This window comes from Empidonax traillii, unplaced genomic scaffold, assembly GCF_003031625.1.
Source record: "Empidonax traillii isolate 1590-97213 ecotype Southwest subspecies unplaced genomic scaffold, ASM303162v1 scaffold494:size460735, whole genome shotgun sequence".
Classification (NCBI taxonomy): Eukaryota; Metazoa; Chordata; class Aves; order Passeriformes; family Tyrannidae; genus Empidonax; species Empidonax traillii.
Window position 1 is genome coordinate 297,376 of NW_020955687.1, and position 27,367 is coordinate 324,742.

At 39.5% G+C, this 27,367-nt stretch overlaps 1 protein-coding gene across 1 annotated transcript in view; it reads left to right on the forward strand.

Moving 5' to 3' along the window:
- Nucleotides 1-27,367, forward strand: part of TPPP (tubulin polymerization promoting protein) — a 67,863-nt gene that overhangs the window by 22,082 nt on the left and 18,414 nt on the right. The window contains exon 3 of the mRNA XM_027896355.1: nt 18,288-18,441. Coding sequence (XP_027752156.1) covers nt 18,288-18,441 — 154 coding nt within the window. The remainder of the gene's footprint in view (nt 1-18,287; nt 18,442-27,367) is intronic.

Below are 27,367 nucleotides of genomic sequence, written 5' to 3' on the forward strand. Positions count from 1 at the left end.
TTATCGCTTCCTTCTGTGTGTGTCTGTGGTAAAATGAAGGAACATGAATGAAATCTCAGTTTTTCTTTGAACCCTGATCTCTGTTTCTGACTTTCTGAAGATTTCTACTGCATGTGTATGTATTCCCATGAATTTAAAAACAAAATAAATGTAATTTTGATATGGAGTTCTGGTATAATCTCCTCTCCCCCCAAAGAGAAAAACTTTCTCTTTGAGATTTTTTTCCCCCATTTTATAGTCAGCTTTAGATTCTCATTTGTGCAAAGGTTGTAGATGCTAGCAGCAGATCAGTAATTTTCAAGAACTTGCTAAGATTGCAAGTGTTGGTGCTGATTCTGAAGGATCTCAGAACATGTTAATTACATAAAGAAATCTCCATGGCAACTTTTTCTAGGAAGACACGCTGTTGGATACTGAAGTTTTATGGTTGAAGGAACAAATGCAGGAAGCCGTTCAGCTTCAGTGAGGGAGAATGACTACAGCTGACAGAGTGTAGCCAGGCTAAGATGGTGTATCCTTCTAGTGAGGAGTAACAAAAGCACCTCACCTCCTGCCTGTCACCAGCGTTTCCAACAGTGCAGGCACTCACAGCGCTGGTTACTAAACAGACACGGTGCCTCAGGCAGGAAGGGAAGGTTTCTGTAGTATTTTATTTGCGCCTGATATTTGTAATTCAGGCACCTAAACCTCAGCAAACCTAACTGCAGGGTTTTGCATCAAGGCCGTAAGTTTCTGCCTGAGCTGGGGAACAGCTTTAAATCCAACCTGAATCTTTGTGGGTGGTGGCAAGCAGTGGAAAATATCCTCAGGCAAAACTGTTTGGGTGGAGCCACGAGTTCATTGTGAAAACCAATGCACTCCATGTCTGTTTTGAACGTGTGATATTCCTGGAGTCCAGGAGCTTTTCTTGGGGCTTTTGCTTCCCAGTAATTGGTTGTGGAGATGCTTTTGGGAACGGTGCCATGTTGTGCACAGAGCCGCATGGCACACAGGTGTGGAGAGCTTGGCAGGGACTGTGCTGGCTGCTGAAAGGAGAACTGTGCAGCTGCAAGTGTGTGGTGCTGCACTGACCTGCTTGTCCAGCCCTTTGCACTGTGCAAGGTGGGTGCTCCAGCTTCCTTGGCATTCACCTGGTGCTTCCAACTGTGTGCTTTGTAAAAGGGACGGCAATGCACTCTGACAGCAAGTGCAGAACACTGCCTCAGCAGCACTGAATCGTCTCCCTTCTTCTTTGCCTCAAGTTTGTTCTGCAAGGAAAAGTCCTGAAAGTGTGGGAAATCTTGTATTCCTACCCTGTTAGCTTATTTTCATGATTGTGGCATTAGCTTCATAGGATGCTCAGAAAAGCAAAAAGCTTTCTAGAGTTCTCCTTCTGTGGGCAGAAACCTAGACTACTGTAAAGAAAAGAATAAGCCACCACCATCATCTTTTGAGGAGGAGTTAGTCCTGCAGACCTGTTCCTCTCTTTGTCTCTGCTGATACAGCAGAGCATTGTACCACTTGGTGCGATTTGTGAGCATGGGCACCAGCAGCTGCAGAGCAGTGGTAATCTTTGGCACCAGGCTGTGACTCTTATGACACATGACAGCACTTGCTTCATTGCCCAGATGTCTTGGGTCTTTATTCTATGTCTTCCCGTTGCCAATATTGTTTAAGAATAAAAGTAAGCTAATAAGTAGTTATTGTGCTGTCAATGGCTGTAGGTTTTCTATGCTATGTAAATGATGCAACTGATGGCTTTTATATCATTATAATACTTTGTATAAGATAAGTCGTTTTTCTTTCAGTTAACAACAGATACTGTAACACGATCGTTCATTACATCACAACTGAAAAATTAGTATGAGAAAACGATGGTTCTGTGCTTATTGTCTGGATTGTCTCAGTTATACAAGATCTCCAGATCAACTGATTGCAGTTCCCAGTCCAGTACCAATTAACCCTGGATTTATCTGCTTCATGATATTCAACTGTTTGTTACTCAGTGTGTGTGTATGGGGGTGTTTGTTAAGCTTCTGAATGGAACTGGCAGTGCTAAGAATGGAGAGTTTATCTAACCCAGACCAGTGTGAGAGTAATACAAGTGGCTACTGATGAGAGGATCATAGAGGAGAGGGTGGGCAGCTCTTATTCATCATCCTGTGTGGTATTTCACAAAAATGTATTATTGTGTACTTGCTTCTGCAAGAACAAGCATCTGTGGCACGGGCTAGCTTAAAAGTGATGATTGCAGTGTTTACCATTCCTCTACAATCACTTCCCCGTGCGCAGCAACTACTACTGCGACAGCCTCAGCTAGTTTGTGTCACCAGGGGAACTTGAGGAGCCCTATTTTGAAACTCCTTGTGTGCAGTTTTCCTGTGACTCAATTTGAAGCAGGTAGTAACCTTTCTTCCAAATTTAGGCTGCATCCTGTGATGCGTGCTGTATGGAAATAGATGCCTGGAGCAGTTGTAATCCAGTGGAGATCAGCGTGTGTCACACTGTTCTCATTTGGCATGGTGCCAGTTGAAGGTTTTGTAGGTTTGTAAGCATTGATTACATTATTAGAGTGTTTACAGCTCTACAGGAAGGTGTCTAGGGGAGCATGTTTTAAGTGATTTTTTTGGGGGGGCTTTTTTTTTTTTTTTTTTGAGGAAGAAATTAACAGGTGAGTTGATATTCTTAAAAGAGCCAATAGATAGTAAAAGTGAGAAAAAGGGAGTAATTTGGCATTTATAGGTTCTGACTTTTTTTCTTAGTCTGAAGTAAGTACTTTGTAAGTTGAGAGATAGGTTTCAAGCCTAAGAGAACAATAGGAGAAGGTACTGAAAGGTAGTTATGGTAAAAGAAAATACATACCCCATATGGCAGCTGATTGCCACCGTATTAGGTGATAGTTTTGTGTGTATCCAGAAACAAGAACTTTTTATTCTAGGTGTCAAATGTGATTTGATCTTAGGACATTTTTAATGCTAATAATTAAAGATAATGACTGGTGTGGATGCAAATCTGAGATTAATGACTGTAATCTGATTAGTTTTTTGCTCACAGTAAGTCCTGGTACTAATTTAAAAAGAACAATGAAGAGTATTCAGTTAAGTAATTCCTTGAAAGGACCAATGCATTTGCCATGTGTTTCAGCAGTTCATCCTTTATTAATAAAATATAAGTAACATGATTTGTTTTCAAAGATTTTAAAGTAAAAAGGAATAGAAATTATTTCATTACTTTTACAGAAAAGCTGGAACTGTGGTTTCCACTTTCCAGACAGATTGCTTTTCTTCCATCACTTCACCTCAGCTGAGAGTACTGGAAAAGCTTTACATTATGCTGAAGTGGAAAGCTGTTGAACTAAAATTAAAATGCACAGAGCTAGTTTGATTTTCTTTTTTTGTTGTTGTTTTTGGGTTTTTGTTTGTTTGTTTTTTGCTTTTGTGTGGTTTTGTTGTTGGGTTTTTGTTTGGTTGGTTGGGGTTTGTTTGTTTGTTTGTTTGTTTGTTGTTTTTCCCCTAAGACATCAGACTGTGACTCTGCTGGGTCTCCTCTAACCAGATGAAGAAAGCTATAGAAAGCATACTGGGCAGTTAAATAAACTGCTTCATTTTCCTCCTTCTGTACTGATAAGGTCAACTCTGTGTGCTGATTTAACAGTCTGGTTTTGAGTTTGATCTGCAAATTCAGCTGACTGCAACTTCAGTCAACACTGGCCATTTTGAACAGTTTGTCTGGTTTTGATAATTCCTTTTTTGATGAAGTTCTGTGTCTGTGCCCAACAATACAGTATCTCATGCATGCTTGGGAGATTGTTCCTTTTATTCCCATTTTAGATGCTGCACTGTGTAACCCAGTCACTGGCTATCTTGTGTTCTGGTTCTACATCTTCAAGTACTAATCTGTGAAAGGCACAGTCCAGACGTACAGTGAAGTGACCGTCACTTGAGGTAAACAGCAGAGGTATATAAGAGCTATCAGACCTAAGGACTACCTATAGAGAACTGGATTTCTTTAGTGTTAGAGACACTGACTTGATGTTATCTAACATGACATTTGCACTTTTGGGAAGTTTTTCAACTCCATTTTTCTAAGCCTTGAGATAAAGAAGATGACAAGATGTACTTTCATCTTGGACAGTTGTCCAAATAACTTACGCCAAGTGTTGATTAGATTCCTATATGTGCTTGCTCCTAGTGTAATCTCCTGATCTTGGAAAAAGTCATCTGCTGAACAGTACAGTTTCTGCAAGATAGATGTTGATTTTTAGAGGAGTTACGGTACTGACTAACCTCTCAACGGCATCATTCATTGTTGTAAGCTGTTGTTTAAGAAAATGAAGCATGTAGAGTCTGCCTGATTTGCATGTAGTCATGCATATAGCCAGAAGAATTCTAGCCAGCATTTCTGCTTGTCATCTTTGTTGAGCTCCATTTGAAAGTCTGAGGGGCTTTCTGGAACTAGGAAGAGTGAGAGGATTTGGCTTGTGATGCCTCTAAAGGAATGGACACCCTACCTCTGCTGCAGGTTAGAAAGGCACAAAGCCATACTAGTTTTTGCAGTTGTGGTCTCACAGAGCTTTGCTGACTTTTGTAGGTGTTGGATACTCTGTAGGTGTAGGATAAGATGTTCAGGAGTGCATAAAGCTTGCTTTAGTTGTGTTCTACCCCATGAAGCTTTGTTTAGTAATGGAAGTAGAGCGCTGGCCTGAAACATTTGCTGTTGAATTCCTCCTGGTTTTGCTATCCTGACTGTGAGACATTAACTATAAATACCTGCATGAAGTACCTAAGCTAGTTTTAAATTAACTACTTGTATAAACAGTCCTCTTTTAGAGGGTTTGTGATAAAAATGACCAGCATGTAACGCTGCAAAAATGTTTGTCAGTTGCTTGTTTTTGGAGGTTTCAGAGAACACCTGCACAGACTGGTATATGCAGCACAGCACATAGAGCTAAGCAGTGTGCAGGTACATGGCATTGTCTTACTCTATTGGTTTTTTATCATCCTTTTTTCCTGCAAGAGCCAGTTTGAAGTTGTGCTTTATGGGTTGTGAGGATATACTTGTCTTGCTTATGAACAGTGATCTACCCTATTGGCAGCACTAGTGGAGTGTGAGAGACCATATGGTGAATGAGAACCCATGGAAATTCATCAGTGGTCCTCATTCAGAAGATTTTATATCACAAATAAATGAGTATGTACCTGGAAGGTAAGGCAGTTTTCTGACATATGCACTGGAGTAAGAACACAGAAGTCTAATACTAATTGCACCATTAAGTGTCTGCTATTTAGAACAGTTACCCTCCCGTACCACACATTGTGGGAATGGATACATTGAATATTCTTGCACCAAAATACCATTCTCAGCAAATGACATTTTGGAGCAATACTTACTGCTTTTGCTGGTGAAATCAGAGGCTTTGAAGAAAACACTAGCTTCAAAGTTGAGATAGTAATTCAGGAAAAAAAGGATGTGAAGTCTTAGTTACATTCAGAAAATAAGAACTGCTAGACATGGCTAATGTAAGAATGTACTAATTGCTACTTGGAAGCGAAACAAAGCAGAAATCAAGAGGGCAGCACACCTTACCCAGCACTGGCTTGATACCTTCTTTCAGTAGCTGTTGATCTAAATAAATTACAGATTTCCAAAAGAATATCCACTTGTTCTTTCATACTCTCCTCACTGCTTTCACAAGGCATTCCAACATCTTGGAGTCTTCCCAGTTACTTCTTGGCATTTTGGTTTGTGATGATGATATCCGCAACATAGAAAGCTGCTTGGGAACCTCCATTTGTTGTAAACTTTTGCATCTTTTGACTAGAGAAGTATGATGCAAATGAGAGAATATCTATATTGGTGTTAACTGTCATAATTTTCTGCCTTTCTCTGGATTGGTTTCAGATGCACATGAGTCAGCAGTGCAAAGACCAATGAACAGATCTTTAACAGGGGAGGTGATAAATTCCCATTTGGTCATTGTTTATAGCTTTCACAAAGTGCCAAGACATTATTGGCGTGGACTGTTCTGCAGATTCTGTGGTACAACTGAGAATTCCAGTAGGAAAAGGTGTTCCCCTCTTTGGACACAGAGAGAGGATCAATCTCTCTCACCCAAGGAGAACTGCATCAGAATAAAAATGGCTTCTTTCTGAAGCTGGATGTAGCTTTACTGTACCTACTTGTTTGGCAGACTTTCTCTAGAGTTAGGATTTTTAACTTCAGCTTAGATTTTTTTATCAGGAGATGGATAAAACTCCATGCTTTGCAAACCCTCTGTTTTTTTCCTCTTCAGTCTCGGCTTTGCCTGTGTTGAATTGTTACGTCTCAGAGCTCAAGCTCTTATTATCTGTGAGGTATATTGGGCTTCCTGCAGATGTTTTTGATTATGATTAGTAAGGGAGTCTTCATTCAGATTGGTGATTGCCTTGTCGGTTGCTGCAACCTTCTGTTGAGATGGAAAGCACATAGAGATAAATAGCTCTTGAGGTATACAAAATCAGTAAGTAGGCAGATACATTCTCTATTTTTTCCCTAAGCTGCGCAAAGGTAGATATAGATTTCCATAAGATATGGTAAGGAGAAATGATAGAGGCATAGCAGGGGAACTTACTAAAGAATATTCTCTGCATCTGCAATTGCATACATATGGAATTGTCTTTAGACTTGTGGTCTATAGAAGAAACGAGGCACCACTTTTCTCAAGTGTTGCTTGGCATTTGCTGCTGTATAATTTAGCCTGAACATTTCCCAGCTTTAGGTGCATTTTGTTAAAGTAGTTTGGTTCTCTTTGGGTGAATTTACTCTCTTACTGTCATTTAAATTGTTTGAGGGATTGTTTTGTCCACAGTCTACCTACTTTTCTGTCTTGCTTTTTGTTTTGTAAAATGGGAATGAGACTGCTGGCAATGCAGACAATTGGATCTCTAGCTGTGGTTTCAGAAGACATGACGATAAGAGAGATATGGGGAGCTGAACATTGTTGTGAATGCTGGAGTTTTAACATAGATTGAAATCTCTTTTACAATGAACACATATAGAATGGGAGGTTGTACAAGATTGGAGACTGTCTGCATATCTAGAACTTTACTGTGACCATCCAATTTTCCCTCTCATATGGGAAGGCAGTCTTCTAGTAGGGGACAAATATGCTGTTTCCTCATTCTTTTGGTTATATTTTTGTTTTATTTGAAAGAAAATGTGCTGTTTCTGCTGTATGCATACATGCAGTCTGGATTCTCCTTTCTTGAAAGTTGTGGTTTGGTCCTTGGCTGTTGATTATGACAAACAGATGTTCTTGTGTCTTTCTCTGCATGTGACCTCTGGATATGTACTGACACTGTGGTTAGTTTTTGTTCTTTCACTTGGTGTGTCATTCTTGATTTCACACCTTTCTATCTCCAACCATGGTAAATCATTCCCATAGAGTGAGATTGTGCTGGTGTCAGTTAACACCAGCTGTCTATTTTTAATGCTGCCAAAAAATGTTAGCAGATATACATACATCCATGTTTCCCTGTCATCAGGATCACTGAAACAACCCCTGCCACATACACACAATTAATTACTTACCTGAATGTATCTGACCACTCAGGAGAATTCAGTTATTGAGCTGTCACTGGGTTCAGAAATTGCTTTCGTGGTTGTATGTGATATGACATGGAAAAACATCCAACCTTGTGAAATCCTTTGAAAAACTGGAATTTTGCTGTTGTGAAGCCATCTGACAAATTATGTTTTCGTATTGAGGCAATCTGATAAAGCTCTCTTGGTTTTATATTCTGTGTAATTAACAGCTAAAGAAAAATTCCACCTTGGATTAGGTGAGACTGATGCTCTGGCTGTCATAGTAGAATTTTAGTAAGTAAGAGTTGCTTACTGCTGAGATGCAGTTCCTAAATACATCAAGCTGTGTTTAAATTGTATTTCAGAAATAGCTATGAAAAACTCTTTCTGAAACATATGTATACTATTTCTTGCCTATAGTATTAAATGCTATTACACTTTTCTCTCAAAAAAACCCCACCCCAAACCAGTCTGTAAGTGGGAATACTTACTTGGAGGGTAGGGAGCGACGTCCTGGAGCTGGTTACTTCAGCTCTCAGTGCTTTCTAAATTTCTTGGCCAAGAAATACAAGTAAACTTGCTGTGTTTTGCAGTATGGTCGTTAACAAACAGCTGCCTTGCCTGAATAGTAGAATGAATATGCTCTGTGTGAAGTTAAAGGTCCCTTTATTCCTCCCTTTCCCTTATTTTTCTTGTCTTCACCCAGGGTTTTTTTTTTTACTTTAAATTGACCAGTGTAATTTTTTGAATGGGAGTTTTGTGGGAGGCCTCACTGAAACAGTGTTGCAGACAGCTTTCCCCACAGCAACGAGTTTCAGAAGCACTTGCAGTTTTACTTGAGCTTCATAGTGATTTAAAAACTTATCCCCACAATACTCACCCTTTGCCTTGCCACTGTTTTACACTGTTCTTTTCACGTTGCTCTGGTGTGGATTGGCCCAATAAAGGCAAAATGGCCATTTTGGTAGCTATAAAATTCCTGCCTGGAAATTAAAGATCCCTCATAATATTAGATATTTTATGGACACAGAGCTAGTCTTTTTGATGAAGCATCACAAGGTCTCAGGAGGAAAACAAGAAAGAAATTCTAGGAAAGTCAGCAGCACATAAAAGTGGGTGTTTTTTTTTAATGTAACTTTAAGGAAAAACTGAAAGGAGAAAAAATTTTGGATGATATATTGCTCTAGCAAGAAGCTAGATCCAAAGCTTGGATCTTCACTGTTGTTCCAATAATAAAGACTTGGATTCAGTTATTATTCTGTTCTTTGTGCAGTCATTTACTTTCAAGGCCCAATTCGGTTGTTAATGAATGCATAATTTAAGTTCCAATATCTTGAGACTTAATGAATTAAGACCTTACTGTGTCTAGTCCTGTTTAATAATGCCATTGTTCTTTGACCCCTTGTGTTTGAATTTTCTCTAAACTGAGTCAGATGTCATATCATATAATCATTCAATATCTGGTTCTTAGTGAGATTCTGAGCTTTTCTATTCTGAGTCTCATTAATAAAACCAGCACTGTCTTATGTAACTCTTTGTTTTCCGCTGTGGAGATTTCATTTTTCTTTTTCTATCAAATGCCATGTCCTGTTCTTGGTTAACTGGTCTCATCAAAAGAGGTAACATCTTCCCTGAATGTCAACACAGTCAAAACATTGATACTGTATGTAGAAAGAAAGCAGTGAGGCAAAAGCCTGAGGGGACTGGGTGCTAACATGAAAGTTCACTGAATTATGTCTCTTTTTGTATCTCTGAGCATCATGTATTTATATAAATTCAGGTTAATAATATAAGCCCTGAAAAATAGCTAGTAATTCCTTGAGAATCTTGTTGTAGTCATACTTAGGAACAGTTATGTGTAGTTTCTGTGGATTAACTCTTTGGGATAAAATGCATTCTTTTACTCAGAGGATGTTGGGCCGTGCAGCGTTGGCCTTGCCCACGGTCATGGCTTGCAATGGTGTTCTAATTTTCTTTCAGTGGTTTTTGTGTTGGATGTTGTTTCACTGTATCTTGATTGGTCTCATTTTTAACCAAATATTTTCTCATTAAGTGTGAAATCAAGAAAGTGAATCAAAATAAACATAGCTGCTGGGTTTTTTTAGTTCTGGGACATGAGTAAGACATGTTAGCTCACATGGGATTGCTGGTGAGCTCTAAAAGGACACCTTATCTGTGTATCCTATTTTTCTTTCCCTGGCTTATCAGACTGTAAGTTCATGTGCACTCCTTTAAATGCCAGAGAAAGTACAGGTGATGTTGGTTCTTTGCCCTGTCCTCTCAGCTGTAATGCCTTTGCTGTAAGCCCCTGCACTTCAACAGCAGAAAGAGCCTTTGAAAATGTAGCAGCTGTGTCAGCTTCTTCACCTTTCTGAAGATAAAATGGTGAGTATTATTATGTGAAAATAGCTTCTTACCATTAGCTTGTGTAGTACACTCAGCCTGGAAAAGACTGCCACATGAAATGATTAGCTATTGAGAACTCTTAGGAAATCTTCAGCTGTCCTTATCTGCTTTCATTTGTTTGTATGAGGCTGACTCGCTGAGCAGTGTGACATCATTCTCTTGGATTTTTGTGTTTTGGATGTGCCCAGCAGTGTCTCTGGCACCTGTGATCTGTATTGGGTTGTTATACTGTGGTTAGTTTTTGCTCCCTTCCCCTATAATGTGTGTGTGTGTGCCTAACCTAGTGCATATCCCTAAGATGACAAGAACCAAAGAGAACAGCAAGTAAATTGAGTCCTCTGGAGAAGAAACCAGCATATATATGCCAGAACCCTGATTGTGAGGCATTTCTTTCTTCTTCAGCACTAGTTTGTCCCCTACCATTTGGGTCTAAGACCTGCCTGCAGCCTCTTGTTTTAATTGCTCTGAATTTCCTATGTCTTTCTGTACTTTGACTAACCTTCCTGCTGATATCACTTACATGTCCTTTATTGTCTTAACTTCCACCCCAGTTGTGCTGACAAATAGTGCCAGTTCTTCGTACACCCAAACAATGGATTTCTGTGTTACTGAGTGACATTATCTGTAAGTTGCATGTCACTTACTGGATTCTTTCACAGGAGTAGACAGCATTCCAAGGAGTGATACAGTTACTATCTTTTATTAGTTGTGTGTGTACAGTTTTTACATTCTTTGCATTGAGTCCAGGGGATCAACAATCAAAAAAAGATCTCTCTTCTGTAACAAGAAAAGTTGAAGTACTCCCAGACTACTTGGTAGCACCTGCTTCTATCTCTTTTCAATTTCAGGTACAATGTCTGTCATGTGAAATATACCTGCTGATTCCTTCGATGTAATTTGGAGCATGTGCTTTTTTCAGTTTCGCCAAATTTTTCTAATACTTCTTTTACAGCTTTTTGTCGATAGATAACCATTCACACAGATCTTAATTTTAAAGTGTTCAAATGTAACATTTTTTTTGGTCCCTTAAACTGAAAAAAAACACCAAACAAATGAAATAAGTGGATTCTGCTAGCCTTTTCCTCTAAACTGCATGTAACCATCAGACCTGCTTTCCGCTTGGACTATCTCTTTTCCTCATCCTCTCTAAATCCCATTAATCTCTTAAACCCCTTTAATTCATTCTGGGATTTGCTTTTCTTTGGAAGCATTTACTTATTAATGTTTTTGCCAAGTCATGCTCTTTCTCCAATTTCCCCTTCATTCCCTTCCCAATACTGATAAGCTCATAGCTGTTGTCTTTGTCTTTGTCTGAACTCCAGATTTTATTTTAGTGGAAACCAATTTTCACTGTAAGTGAAGCACATAGGAAGGAAATGCCACAAAAATGAATCCAAAAGCAGAGAAAGGTTAACTTCAAGTATTGGAAAAGAGAGTTTTCATCAGAGAAGCTTAAAGCATTTAAGTTACAATGAAACCTGATAAAGATATTGACTGGTAGTTTGCTGATCTTGCTTCAGATTTTCACAGTTTGTCAGTTGTCCCAGTTTCAGATACTCAGAACAGACTAGGCACACTGTGCTTTACCTTTGCTCAGTAATGAGACAAAAAGCACCTGGAGGGAAACTGTCCCTTCCAGGTTCAGTTTCTGAGTGAATGATGTGAGGTGTTCTGCCCTTGCTGCCCACTCCCAGAGAGGTTTCTGCAAGTTACGACTATCGCTGTTATATACTGAGAGAATTTTGTACTGCATTTCACACTGTCTGGTTGTTTTTCTTTCCTAGAAAACCAATAATGGTATTGCCTTGTGGTCATGGGGTATATGAAGCCATCTAGTCCAACTCCTAAAGTCTGACTTGGCCAAGATGCTAGAAATTATAGAGACTAATTGTGAAGGTCATCTGGATGTCTTCGTTGTCAGTCCTACCCTTTCCCTCAAGGGAATACACTTGTGGTAAATAGCCTTGCACTCTAAGGTGCCTGTGTTCCAGAAGCAACCACTACTTTAGCTGAAGATCCCTGTTGTAGCTTCTTCCTAGGGTCATTTTTCTGAGGATATCTTCTAGAAGAATATCTCCTTTCCTAACAATTCGCCAAAGACTCCTGCTTACATCAACGTACAGATGTCTAATTTCAGTATTCTGGTTTTACCCGTTAATTGCGCAGAAGTCTCTGATACAAGGTGATATATATGTCAAGTTTTGTTATCTTAATTGTGTGGTTTAAAACCATCTCTCTTTAGAGCTGTTAGTGCAGTGCAAAGAACCTGATAGTATTATCTTTGTTTTCTCCCCTGCTACTGTTGCTTTCTTCCCCTGCTCTTCTGTCTTCAGCTGTATTTGTCAAATTTATACATAAGCTTGTGCTTTGGGTTAGTCATGCATTTTTCAGTTTTATCCAAGAAACTGTGTTGTCTTTTTCATTTCTAAGTTTTTTTGGCATTGTATATCTAATTTTAAAAATTTACTTCTTGTCTGCTGCATAGCAAAAATAAATACTCCATTAGATTGCAAGGCGCTATCAGCCTGGTTAGCTACCCAGGGACCTAGGTTTAGTTTGGGATTTTTTTGGCAATGAATTATGGGGCTGATGGCCAGTAGAAATGCTGAGCTGTGTAGCCCAAAGAGAGCAGAAAGTGAAAATTGTAAACCACACAAAAAAACCCCCAAAAAACCACAAGCCCTATGGCATAATCTGCTTCCAGTTTAAACAGCCTTGGACTTTGTGGTGGTAACATTACAAACAGACCTTGGGAAAAAAGGAATACATCCATTAGATGAGTGATGTACTTTGCAGAGACCAGTGCAAACCTATTTTGCTTCAAAGATTTTGTCTGTAGTACTGTCCATGTGTACAGTACAAGTAGCTCTAACAGTTGTTACTGGTGAACATTATGTTCACAGACTACATCACAAAGACTTGTGTTATTACAAGTAGCAAGAAAGAATTAGTGTCTACTGTACTAAATGAAGAGGAATGGATGCTTTGGGAAATACACTAGTAATAATCATAAAATTGCTGCAGTAAAGCGGTAAAGAAAAGTCTTCATGTGAAAATCAGGAAGTTTCAACTGTAGTGAGTGTTTAGGATGGCTTAAGAAAAAGAGCTAAGCTTTTAAGTCTGGTCTAAATGTCATAGGAAATATGCTTTTGGTTAGCCCTTGGGGTAAAAAATCTGACTAATGATCTGGTTCTCAGTTATCATGATACCTTTATATGATTAATATGAATAATTTCAGTGATTAATTCTGATAATTTAGGAATGCTTTTTACTATTTGTTAGCAGTTCCCTACATGGATGTGGGAGACTACTACAAATCAGAAATGGCCTGATTAAGCTTACTGTGCTGGTGAGAAACTGTGACAAATCAGCTACTCATGCGTTTTCTTACTAATGCAATCCTTTGTTCTGTCTTCTGAATGAATGAGGCTGCCTTTGGAAGGGAATAGAGGGAGTACCTGAATTCCTTTTTGTTCTAATCTACAGGAAAAGACACTGTTGAGTTTTACTTGACTGCTCAGTTGACTGAGACACTCAAGTCCACTCTGAATTTAGAGTAAATAAACATCACAAACAAAACTCCTTGAATGAGAGTTTATGGAAAAAATATTTGTTGGTCTCCCACCTCTAGTTATGCTGATTTTAGACCCTCATCAAATTTTCTATACTCCTTAGACCTACGTGGATAAATTACGATTTCCACAGCAAAACAGTGCTAGTTAGTGTATCCTGCTGTAATCCCCTCTGTCCTGCTAACAAAAATAGAAGCTTCTCCAAGTATTTCTACATCTTCTTTCCCCTCTTCAATCTAAGAAAACTGAAAAGTGTCCTTTTGGGATGGGACTATGGGATGCCTTTTTTGGGGTAACTCAGAGATTATGGTGGGAACTATTAAGTTGGAGACTTTGCTTGTTAAGATTGAACTGCATTAGTGCTATGAAGATAAAGATCTCTAATACTGGTCAAGGATTTTGTGTATTACTTATGTGGAGTGTATTTGTGTAGCTTTTCTTTTCAGTTGAAATTGTAGACATCTGTTAATTCAAATAGTACTCAAGTCCAAATAACACATTTATTCATTTATTCATTTGCAGCAGTACGCTTTCACACTTACAAACTCAGGACACTGCTAGTAGTAATATTTGCAAGTGAAAACTGCATAATTTGCTATTCCAATCTAATTTGGACCAATGTTTGATAATTTGCACTTTGTTTACCGTGCTGATGCCTGGACTCAGAACTGATGCTTTCGTATACATGAACTTGGGCTTCCAAGAGCAAAACAGGGATTTCAAACTTTAGTTCAGAACCTCCCCATTTGTAGTGGTCACACATGGAGAGACCCATCAAGGAAGGGGAAGTGATGGGGAGCTTCCTAAAATTCTTCTATATTCGTTCCATTCCCAAACGTAGGCATGGATACAGGAGGCTGTCATTAGTGTACCATGACCACCCTGTTTCTGCCACTGAAGGATGAGGCATTAGAGTAATTCTGGTTTTTGTAAGAAGCAGAGCTTAAAATAGAATGGTATGGTATGTAAGAATGTATTCTTTCTAAACATAAAGGCTTCTTTGTGTCATAATAAAGTACAGACTTTAAAAATTTTTATTATTAATGTCCCTCAAATATATTTTGTTCTTCTCATTGAAGTGGCCAACTTTATGATGCCTGGTTTTGTAAAGGCCTTTTTTTTTCTCCCCCACCTTCTCTCTTTTGTTACTATTTTGCATTTTGTCTCATTTTCCGGTCAGTTTTAATTTTCATTTCCAGTGTCTGACTTTTTAATATTTTTTCAATCTAAAGTATTTTACCTCCTTTTTAGGTCTGTATTAACTCTCTGGAGTGCTAAACCTAAGAGAGGAGTGTTAAGAGCTGAGTGATCACCCTTGGCATACTCAATTGTAGACAACTTGTTTGAACTGGTAACACGTGAAAAATGAAAGTGATGTATTTGTTTTGTTATTTCCATGGAAACGAGATATGTATAATGAGCTTCTGAAAACAAGTCACAAATATACACAAAGAAGCTGATTCTTTGAAGCAATTTTTTAATAGAAAGAAATTAGTTCTTTTGGGAGGGTTACAGTTGGGGGCTTTTGTGGTGTGTTTATTTTTCTAGTTTAACTTCATGGCCTCTGAAAAGCTGGTATTAGGAAATGGTTTTCTGAATGTGAACAGGGTATTAAAAATACTGGAAATAAACTGAGGGTTTTATTGCCCTTGTGTGTTCTGCAGTGTTCATAGTATTATAATTTTTCATACAATAGTTTGGGCTGGGAGAGAACCTTTTACAGGTCATCTAGTTGGACACCACTGCCCCTGCCACCTCCCTCCCTCTCCCCAATGAGCAGGGACATATTCCATGAGACCAGGGTGCTCACAGCCCCATCCAACCTGACCCTGAATGTTCAGGGGCATCTATCACCTCTCTGGACAACCTGTTCCAGTGTTTTACCACTCTCCTAAAAAAATCCTTCCTTATATCTAGCCTGAATCTGCCCTGGTTTAGTTTACAACATTACCTTGTCCTATCATAATATCCCCGTCCCCATCTTTCTTATAAGACCTCTTTAGGTACAATTTTCCATCCAATAGTACTTTCAAGTCATTATCCATAGGGTGTTTTTATGGATCTGAAGAGGGCTGATCCTCTGGCCTAAGTATGTAAACTGAGGTTTGTTGAGAGACTTACTCTGTCATTTCTACCTACTCAGTCTGTTTTCTCCTCTGCATTCAACCCAGGACTGTACAGACAGAAGAGAAGGTAGTAGCATGCTGTTAATCAAGAGTTACGTTCCTAGTCAACATGAATTTCAGCAGGTTTTGCTGAAAGTGATCATTCTCTTTCCCATTGTGATGGTCATCACTGACAAGCCAAGCTAAATCTATGTGCTACAGAAAATTATCTTTGAAATGTTTGTGTGGAAGACTTGGCCATAAATCCGCAGTGAAGAAGGGCCTTGGGGTGTTGTTATGCTGAAGTTTCGCACTGATTGCCAGTTCTGTCTTTTTCTAAAGGAGAGACAAACCAAAATTATGTCTTGACTGCTTGAGCTAGTTAAAAGTTCTTGTATGTGTTTCATCAGAAGCGAGATGTTAATCCTATTAATGAAAATCCTGGAGAAATTCCAAGTAGTTAATTGCAGTTTATTCCATGCGTCTTTCTGATTAATGAAATACTGGATTATATTCTGCATTTTTACTGTTGTGATGTTCTTTCACTAGCTAATTCCCTGAGATACTCAAGCACATGCTTCACCTAAAGCAGACAAGTAGTTGCCAAAAGTGTTGTTTGGTCAAAAACCAGAAAAAAATTATTTTGTGGGGCTTCTTGGGATTTGCTACACACGTGGGGCTGCACTGGAAATAAAGCATGCCAGCGATGAATGGTTATGTATAGCATTCTGTTAGTGTTGAATTTTGTTGTGAATAACCAATTTCTCCTTCTTTTGAAAGCGTGGGATAAAATTTTGGTTTGCGTTGAATTAAATGAAGTAGGAATTGCTTCCTAACTGATGGTCTCTAAACCAGAGATCTCACTTCTTTCCACCAGCGGAGGCACCCTTCCACTGAGAGGGATTTGACCACAGAAGGTGTCTAGGAGAAGATCAAAGATAAAGCAATGACAGATAGTTGAATTGCTCTTCACAGTGGTCTTTTTGACACTTGAAATCAAATTAGATTTCTCTGCATAGTTTTTCTAGCCCACTATTTCTCTTACCAGTGCACACTTTCTCTATCCTAGCATCTATTGTTTATTCCTACATAAACAGCTGTCACTGCTGAAAGGACTGGTCTGGGCTGTGTGGTGGTGGTGGCTGGTTTGTTTTTTTTCCTGAAAATTTTTTTTTTGCTTGAAATGCTCTCTCAATTGGCATAAAAAGAAATACTCAAGCAGCAAACAAAACTTGTGTAGTAGCATGTTTCCCAGCAACATGGACTCTCAAATATTACTTTGACTTTGAGGGTTTTGTAATGTTGTAAACATTTTCTGCTTTTGAAGATGGTCCTATTTAAGACTAAATCAGTGTAAGATTTTTGAAAATATTTCTAGCTCTTAAATTTTATCTATTAATTTAATCTATTAAATTTTATCTTAAAATATAAGGCAAAATTTTGAGGTGTAAATTCTTATCCAAAAGACCAGGTAATCCTTAATTTACTGACACAGGAACAGGTGTGGTTTCTGTCTGCTGTAATTCACAGAAAAATAAAGATAGGAATTTTTTAAATGGTGAGTAAACTCACTAATGCTGTGGCCTCATACCTGAATTTTAAAACGATGAGCACTAAAAATAGCTCTGTACTAGGGGATAGAATAGAACAGTGTGTACTCCTCCACAACATTATCTCCTGCCTAAACTGAATATTTTAAAATTCTAGAGAACAGGCATGCATTAACCTGCTGTGGGTTAAACACATCTCTGTAGCGAATGCTGTGTTTCCTTGTAAGAGTTCTATCAGTTGGACCCTCTGGTCTGACGGGACAAAAAAGATCTGCAGCAATGACAGTATAAATTGGTGTTTGTAAAGTGTGAATTTCCTACTGGTCAGATTTTGCACCCTACACTGCTATAACAAAACCCTCTCCACTAAAAGTAAATGTAAGCAAGTAATTTACTAATGTGGAAATATGGTCTTCCTATTAGTGAAACCAACAGCAAGTATTCAGCTCTGAGTTTAAAGGGGCTTTATGAGTTTATCAGACTGCTATTGTGTTTTCCATGCACCTGTGAATGTTTTTTGAAGGTGATGGTCTAAGAAGCAGAACATGTATTGAATTTCAATGTGTCATTTAAAAATTTTGTCAGTCTTTAATAGAGGAGGATTTTCAAGTTTTTAAATGCTTTTCAATAGTTTGCTTTACACAATAGCATTATTCTTAATTTACTTGTGAATACATGAATAGTGACCTCTGAATAATATGATAAACAGTTATTCAAAGAGGAATAAAAATTAGTAAATAACAAGACTCATCTAAGATGCTTCAGTTATTGTCTTATGCATGCAGGCTTTACAAATGATCCACCAAATGAGGCTATATTTGATTTGATGAGCTGCAGGCATTTTAACAGCAGATCAGCTCCCTCTGTTTCCTCTTTATTTCTGAATGTTTGTCAAGGGAATTATCTGAAGTGCTGTCTTATTGATGTACATAAAAGCCAAAAGTGGTGTTCCTGGGATATGTTTTATTTGACATCATAAATGGGCTGCATGAGTCTTCCTGTTCTGTTGCAGTTTGCTGTTGTTCACCGTGGTAAACCAAAGCCATTCTGCTATTCCTGGAATATTTTTGTGCTCTCTGGTAATTTCTTTCAATTGCTGTTTGTTTCAACAGGGCAAAGGGCAGCAGAACTATTACTTTTGATCAGTTTAAGGAAGCTCTTCAAGAACTCTCCAAGAAGAGATTTAAAGGCAAGAGTGAAGAGGAGGCGCTTCAAGAAATGTATAAACTAATTGAAGGAAAAGGCCCAGGTTTATCTGGAGTAACGGTATGTTACTGATCTAATGGATGCATTGTTCCCACCTGTCCTTTGTTCCACTGCAGTGTTGTTGTATTCACCTGCTTCCCTTTACAATCCACAAATCCAATTCCTCTGCGAGCCCAAAGGCAACAAATACTGAGCAGAATGGGAGCGAAGATTATGCAACAGCCAAGTATTGCACTGCTATTTATTCTTGTGTGGCACTGCTCCTGCTCAGAGTTTTAGTACCACCCAGCAGCACTGTCAGGAAACTTTGGAGCTCTTGTGGATGGTTAGAAGAAAGAAATGTTCATGAAGGGGGTATATCCAAGCCAAAGAGAGTAGAAGGGAATGAAATTTAGAACCTCATTAGACATTTCTGAGACGTTGTGTGAAATACCAAAATGACTAAAGTAAAGCCATCATAAAATACATTTAATTGCATCATGTGAATCCCAGAACACTGGAAATTTGAGAAAAATTATCATGTGGTCTGTCTTTGTTTTTTGTTTATTCCAAGTCTGTCAGAACTATAATGTTCTTTCTTTTTCATTTTAAAATATTGCTATTAAGCTTTATGTTTGACAAGGAAGTTATAAAGCCTACTGTACATAAGTTTGGTTGTCTTTTTAAATGCTCAGGCTAGGCAAGCTTTTACCCTGTAGCTTAGGACATACTGGAGTGTTTACCATCAGCTTGAATAGTACTGCAGTTTAGTTCATCTACTCAAAATCTGTGATCCTCCTGAATTTTGGCTTTTGAACGGTGAATGAAAATATAATCTTTCCAGAAATTCGTTCTGTACAAATGGTCAGGGTAAATGTCATGTGGAAAGGTCTCTTTTGAGTTGTACAATTTTTCAGATTTTTACCAGATTTTATTATATTGCTCTTTTTACTCTCATTTAAAACAAGTGGTAGTTTTGATCCTGATTTAAAATGTTGAACCTTCCTTTTTGTTCTTCACTTATCTTAGTAAATTTGAAGAACTTCATCTGTTCAGGGGTTCTCCTTTTGAATCATGTACATTATTCTAGACCTCACTCCTGATTCCATTTCTGGTATTACCTCAATCAGACATTGAAATTATCAGTGTCTGCTACTAAGGCAATAGCCTCTCTCTCTGTGGGGGACAGGGTGATGAGAGAGCTTTGCAGATGCAGGTGATGTCATGTGGGTGCTGCAGAGGTATGGGAGTGTGGCAGCAGCAGAGGGAGAAGGAATGGAGGGGGAATATGAGCCAGCAGTGTGAGGCTTGCCTGTACTCCTGTTGTATGTACAGTCCTGGGGAGAGTTGGAGAAGAAGTAAAGAAAGTGGGATCACAATATTCTCTCTTGCTACCTGGAAAAGTAAAAGACAGGAGGCAGAGATTAAAAGGGAGGGAGATTGCAGGCTTGGGAATGTGTGTATGTGTGTGTATGTATATAGAACCAATTTTCATGTTTGCTTTATCATGCTAATTTAGTTTCTGGAGGGTAAAAATTACATATGGACTTGGCTATTAAGGGCATTAAAATAAATACTTAATACATGGCCACTCTGTCCCTGCAACCCAGGGATGCAGATATGAAATATCTATACAAGCGTTCTAATGCTTTGTTTGTTTACTATGGGAGGTCTGTATCCTGGAAATTTGAAGTTGGACTGCTTTCTGTATGGTTAGCCAGAGTCACATGAAGCTTTTCTTAAACTGTTCTAGGATAACTCAGTCATGCCATGTAGTGTGTGCCCTGCTGTGTATAGCTCTGCTGTACGTCATGTAGATTTGGTTCAGGTTCCAGACAGAAAACTGAAGTGTAACTGCCGACACATTCATCTAAACATATTAGGGAAGGAGATGAAAGCATAATTAAGTGAAGCTGGTGGATAAGAATACTTCAGCAGCATGTGGGAATTTTTGTGTCTTAGGTTCTCATTTCTTGTACTGGATATTCTGGGGAGGCAGTCAGGGGAGGGCATATGTCTGTGCTGAATGGCAACCTGGGGAACCACTGCTTCAATAGGACTGTTGGAAAGTTTACCTTCATATGAGGATTTTAGTGTATGCTGCAATAGAAGGTTTTTTTTTTTTTCTTTTCCTGTTTATTATTTTTCTTTTCCTTCAGAATGTTATGGAATTACAGGAATTCCTTGCCAGACGTGGTTGAGAAGGCTCAGCAGCCAGACTGTGAATTTTGGGCTGCTTTCTAATGTGCAACAGAAAGTGTATGGTTGGCTTGGTCACACAGGAAGAAAAACAAAAGGAAAGTGATACGGGTTAATGAACCCAGTAGCTTTATTAGCTCATTTGATAGTGATCTGTCAATAAAATATACAGTACAGGTCGTGTAACTTGGACAGCTTATAATCAGACATGTAAATGAAGTCTAGGGCCTTTTAGTTATCCTCAGTCCTACGCAAAGGTTACAAGAGCAAGACTGAGGTTCTTTCTTTTCCTGTGATGGCTTTGTGCCATAACAATGTTGAATGCATTTCTACACCTCCCATGGAACACATACTCTTAAAATAAAACCACTTTGGTGGTTGAACTTCAGTGTGTACTCATCAGGTCCCCTGACAAAGAAACGCAGAATGATTTCAACTGCAAGAGACCTGGGGTGGTGCCATTCAAAGCTGCTGACAGGATGGCAAACTTCAAACCCAGATCAGGGTATTTGGGGCTCAATCCAGTTACATTTGCTGTGAGAGCGGTGTGGGTGGCAGGGCAGTACAGCAGGGACAGCACTTTAAAAGCTGGGTGATGGGTGCTTAGGGTAATGGTGATGTGGGCAAGATTGAATTCTCACAAAAATGGACCTGTTAGGGAAAGGGTAGGGAAGCCTAGAGGCTTAGAAATTCCACTTGAGGCTATGTGGATCTGCTTGAAGACTGTACAATGGTAGTCTGAAAAAGCTACAGGATATATTCTGTCCAGCACATGGACATCAATTAACAGAAGTCTACAGAACTGCCATTAGCACATCGGAGTCCTTGGCTTTATAAGAAGGAGTCCTATATCCAGGTCCTGTGCTTCAGAGCTCCTATGTCTTCCTGGAGGTCATGGCAGTGGTTGCCTCTCTTGTGGGAAATGTGCTGTGGTCAAGGTGCTGAGGTTCCAGTTTAAGGGGAACGATGAAAAGAAGACTGACATTGTTTTTGTGGAAAACACAAGCTACACAACCTGAGGAAGGAGCGACAGCTGGAGACCAAGTGAAAGGGGACTGTGGAGATAGAGAAGGCTGGCAGCTTGCGACCTCTGGCAACAGTTGCAGATTTGTTTCATCTACAGTTCTCCAATTTCAGAATACGTATAGTATTCTGAGCACTGGTGAGTATCAACAAGACCCATCAGAGTCAGCTGAACCTGAACTTAGTGTTCACACAAAAGCGAAAAAAATGAGTGATGGTGTCAACCAACACTATCTCACCATGGGGACAGGCAGGTTCTTTTAAGGATCTGTGGTAGAATGAGAACTGGCCACAGGTTTGTACTTATAATTAGAGCTTTATTACTATAGAAAGATTTTTTCATTGCACCTAATTTCTAGCAATTAGGATAACTTCCCTAATTATTACCTAAAATTGCAGTTACCTATAATTTTCAGTCACCTAAACACTCTGCAGATCAGGTCAAATTCTTAATAATCAGCGTGCAATATAATCATCATAATCTGGACTCAAACTTTAAAAAATATATAAGAAGAACAATGACAGAGGGAGTGTTGTGATTGTCTAGCCCCCGGTGAGTTCCCCTCACTCTGTTTCCTCTTCTACGGAGGTGTGAGTGTCCCCTGTAGAAGCACAAAAACCTTAGCAGTCTGTCTGCTCTTGGATCTGCTTCAAAAACCTTTTGGATAAGCTGATGGATAAGCTTCTGGGCCTTTGGTCTATATGAATTCCTTAAGTTAGTGGATTCTGAAGGGGCTGCCAGACAACCAGTATGCGAGAATTTTGGCTGCAGGTAGCAGAAGGTTGCAGGTGATAACGACTGCATGATGATCTTTATCTCTTTCAGTCCGTTGTGCTAATAGTGCTGCTCCCATCATACTTTAGGCCTTAGCATGAGCTGTGTGTTAGCCAAAATCTGAAAAGGAGTTGAGTGAACACTCACGGGACACATCCCTGACCACCGAGGGATCCCTGCTTTTGCCATCCCAAACATGAGTATCTCGGGAACTATTACACCTCCTTGTTCTGTAATGGATGTCACCACACCCTGGCAACAGTGCTGTGCCAGGTGTCAGAAGCAATGGGTACCAGGCACAGGGAGTTACTGAAGATTCCTCTTGGGGATGATCAAGGCATGTATTTTCTCATCTCACCTGATATCTCAGGAGTGTTGTTGCTTGGTGGATGCCAGGATCTGAGATTGCTGCGGGTGCACTCACAAGATTTGTCCAGCCTTCTGACATGGACTTGTTTTGTTGTGGGTACCAAGGGTACTGCTCTGGAGGTAACCTGGAGCATATGAGAGACTACGGAAGTCAAGGGATGAGGGTGAAGAGCAGAGAGCTCTGATCTTGTCTTCCCAGTCCAGGAAGGAGAATTGGACCGTATGGCTTGTGTTGAAGAGGAGGCTTTGGCTTCTGTGGTCAGAGGAATGAGGGCTACTGAGCAGAGATGGAATAATTCTACCAAAGTGTAATGAGAGTATCTTTGCAAGCTAGATTTACTGATCTGCTGGGGAGATTATTAGGCTGGGTATGGAAGGTTACCATAACCTAGGGATAAAAGATCATAAGGGGTAGAAGAGGTATGTCTAGGGGACAAGCCTGACAAGGAAGGCTCTTACCCATCTTTAAATGTAGCAGGACATGGGGCTCATCTCAAATGCCTGCACACAAAAGTAAATAGCATGGGAAAAGCAGGACAAATTAGTAACCTCACTGAGATTCTGCAGGTGTGGTAGGACTGCTCTCCTGGCTGGAGTCCTGCACTGGATGAATAGAGGCCCTTCAGGAAATACAGAGGGGAAATGAGGAAGAGGGATTGTGATCTATGTAAAGGTTTATCCTGATAGCATCTGACTTCAGAACAAGTCTCATTAAAGACTGGTTGTAACATTAAATTCAAGGATTCAGCAACACACCCATTGAAAAAAAGAAGGGACTCTGTACTATCTTCCCTATTCTGTTTTGTGTTCACTATCAGTAAGAATATGAAACTCCTCAAGAGAAGTGTTAACAGGTTGTTTTCAACTTTGTGGAAGGTCGTGTTAATCAGGCTGTTAGATCCCATGATTTGGAGTGCTGAAATGCTGGAGAGCAGGAGTTGAGGGCTAATCTTAGAGGGAAGGGAAGGATTAGGGTTAGGTTGCTTCTGTGTGTGTCTGTCTGTGCATGTGCTAAAAGGAAACAACATGAACAAAATCCCAGTTTTTCTTTGAACCTTGGTTTCTGTTTCTGACTTTCTGCAGATTTTTACTGCATGTGTATGTATTCCCATGAATTTAAAAACAAATATAATTTTAGTATGAAGATCTGGTATAATCCCCCCTCCCCCTGAAAGGGGGATTTTCCCCTATTTTATAGTCAGCTTTAGGTTCTCATTTGTGCGGATCAGTAATTTTCAAGACCTTGCTAAGATTGCAAGTGTTGGTGCTGATTCTGAAGGATCTCAGAACATGCTAATTACATAAAGAAATCTCCATGGGAACTTTTTCTAGGAAGACACGCTGTTAGATACTGAAGTTTGAAGGTTGAAGTTTGAGGTTTGAAGGTTGAAGGAACAAATGCAGGAAGCCATTCAGTTTCTGTGAAGAACTGAGGAAGGGTATCTATCAGAGTGTAGCCAGGAATGTCATGGAGGCATTCCACCTGAGATGGTGTATCCTTCTAGTGAGGAGTAACAAGAGCACCTCACCTCCTGCCTGTCACCAGCGTTTCCAACAGTGCAGGCACTCACAGCGCTGGTTACTAAACAGACACGGTGCCTCAGGCAGGAAGGGAAGGTTTCTGTAGTAATTTATTTGTGCCTGATATTTGTAATTCAGGCACCTAAACCTCAGCAAACCTAACTGCAGGGTTTTGCATCAAGGCCGTAAGTTTCTGCCTGAGCTGGGGAACAGCTTTAAATCCAACCTGAATCTTTGTGGGTGGTGGCAAGCAGTGGAAAATATCCTCAGGCAAAACTGTTTGGGTGGAGCCACGAGTTCACTGTGAAAACCAATGCACTCCATGTCTGTTTTGAACGTGTGACATTCCTGGAGTCCAGGAGCTTTTCTTGGGGCTTTTGCTTCCCAGTAATTGGTTGTGGAGATGCTTTTGGGAACGGTGCCACGTTGTGCACAGAGCCGCATGGCACACAGGTGTGGAGAGCTTGGCAGGGACTGTGCTGGCTGCTGAAAGGAGAACTGTGCAGCTGCAAGTGTGTGGTGCTGCACTGACCTGCTTGTCCAGCCCTTTGCACTGTGCAAGGTGGATGCTCCAGCTTCCTTGGCATTCACCTGGTGCTTCCAACTGTGTGCTTTGTAAAAGGGACGGCAATGCACTCTGACAGCAAGTGCAGAACACTGCCTCAGCAGCACTGAATCGTCTCCCTTCTTCTTTGCCTCAAGTTTGTTCTGCAAGGAAAAGTCCTGAAAGTGTGGGAAATCTTGTATTCCTACCCTGTTAGCTTATTTTCATGATTGTGGCATTAGCTTCATAGGATGCTTCTAGTCTTTTGCCACAAAATTTGAGTTAGAGGTTCTGTTGAGTCCATAAAATTCATGCTGACTTAATTGTATTGATGTTGTTTTTCTGCTGCAAACAAGCCAAGGCAGTGCAGCAGTAGTGCTTTCAAGTGGATGTGGGTTTTTTTCAGCAAACTGCTATATTCTTCCACAGTAGTGTAGAAAAAAATACATGATTTTGGTTTCTGTGCTCCTGTTTCCTTTTTACTGCAGTTCCTTTCAATTTCCTAAGGATGGATAGTTCATTTCTAATACTGATTCACATTCTTGAAACTGATGAAATGGGTTTTGTGAAGTGCTCCTTGATTCATCAGTTATCTTGAGATAGAAGGCAAAATTTGGCCAAGTTTGCAGAGTTGTCTTTCATGAGAAAGGACAAGGGAAGAATGTGGTTAAAGTTTTCAGGGTTTAAAGACTCTACAGCTTTCACTTCCTGTCTTTGATCTGAGGGTTGTTCTAGACAGACAGAAGTTGGAACATAATTTTGGTGGTTTGGATAATTTGGATGAGATGTTGGATTTTTTTTGGTTTGTTTATTTACCTGCAGTGTGGTCAAACACTGGAATGAATTGCTGAGAGAGGCTATGGAACCTCTGTCTTTGGGGGTGTTCACGACTTGACTAGAGATGTTTCTATACAAGTTTATTTGAGCCTTGCTATGAGCAGGGCTTTATGCTAGATAAAGACTCATATTCAAAGGTTCTTTGAATCTAAATTGATCAGTGACTTTGTAATCTGAAGTTTTGATAATCCGTAGGGACATAGTGTCCCTCGCTCTTTCTATGCTTGACCAACCACAGTGGTGAAACATTTTTTGTCACGTGTCTAGTGTGAAATCTGTGATGCTAGTTGGAACTTCGCATCTTCCAAATCATGCCTCTTACTGTTTACTTCTGAACTGTAATATTACCCATTTGTTGAGGAAAGGAATTAGATTTGCCTCTCCTTTTTTTTATTCTGAGTCTGAATAAACACCCTTCTATCATCTTTTCCGTATGTGCCACATGATCCAAGACCCTTGCTGTCTTAGCAGCACTTCCCTGTAGACACTGACATAAGGCAAGGCAAAATACTGAACTGCTAACAAAAAGTGCATGATTGCTTGAAATCAGCAAATCTACTGGTCCAAGTAAAAATGGTTTCTTATTTTCCCCATAGCTGCTCCTGAGGCTGTGGCCTATTATGATCTTCTCAGTGAGGTTTTAGTGTGCAAGGAGTTTCGGTTAAATGAGGCGGGAGGCATACATACCTTTCGTGACTCAGCTGAGATGTTTTTGTGAACTTGGAGGTCGTGTGATCGCACCAGTGGTTGGAAACTGACAGTAAAGGGGCAAAAGTCATTTTTAAAATATTTTTTTTAAGATTTGGGGGAACACAGTGGCCCAGGAAAATACCAGTAAAAAAAAAAAAGTTTGATGAATAAACAGGTCTTTTGTCAGTGATCTCTTCTTTTGATAGTCAAAGACGCTGAAACTATAGCTGCTGGTTTGTGTTAATGGAAATAACTGAGTGAAGAGAAGAACGGTCAGTCTTGGAGAACAGAAATATTGCTATTTATGGAAAAAACCTTTGGTTGATTCATTGTGTAAACTCATTTTGTTGAACATTGAATGACTATATATAATACTGTTTTGCTAAGTAAAACTGCAAACTTGTTGCTATCATTGTGTTGATAGGATGCACCTTGATTTTCTGATAAGTCATCTGTGTTATGGTCTTATTAGAATGCAGGTATCTTGGTATAAGCAGCACATTTCTCAAGTTTACCACTGGGAATGATATCCTGGGAATAGTTTTCTGGGAACATCCTTCTGTATTGACATGGGCCATTCTATTAATCCTATTTTGACTGTTTCTTCTTGCGTGTTAATATGTGTTCATTTCCTTTCTTATTGCACTCACACAACTTTTATTATGTATTTAACAGATATGTTACTGTACAAAAATTCATATGTGTTTTTATTGTAATTTGTGTATTGAGACAAATTACATACCTTTTGTGCCATGCCTTTGAAATAAAGGCGCAGAAGCTGTAGTCTTTCTTTTGGAAATAGTAATTAAAATTAACACATATTTGCTTTCCTTGTATTTAAATACCACTACTTTACAGAAAATCAGTTTTATCTAGATGTGCACACACTGTATTGTCACATCCAGAGAGAACTCTCAGAAACTCTGGTTGACTGCCTTTTCCTTAACCAAATTAATTCTCAGGACAGACTGCTGTTCTGAGAATTTGTAATGGTAGGTTTAATTACTATTTGAAAAATTGCCTGTAAGTGTAGAAGACCTTTTTCAGAA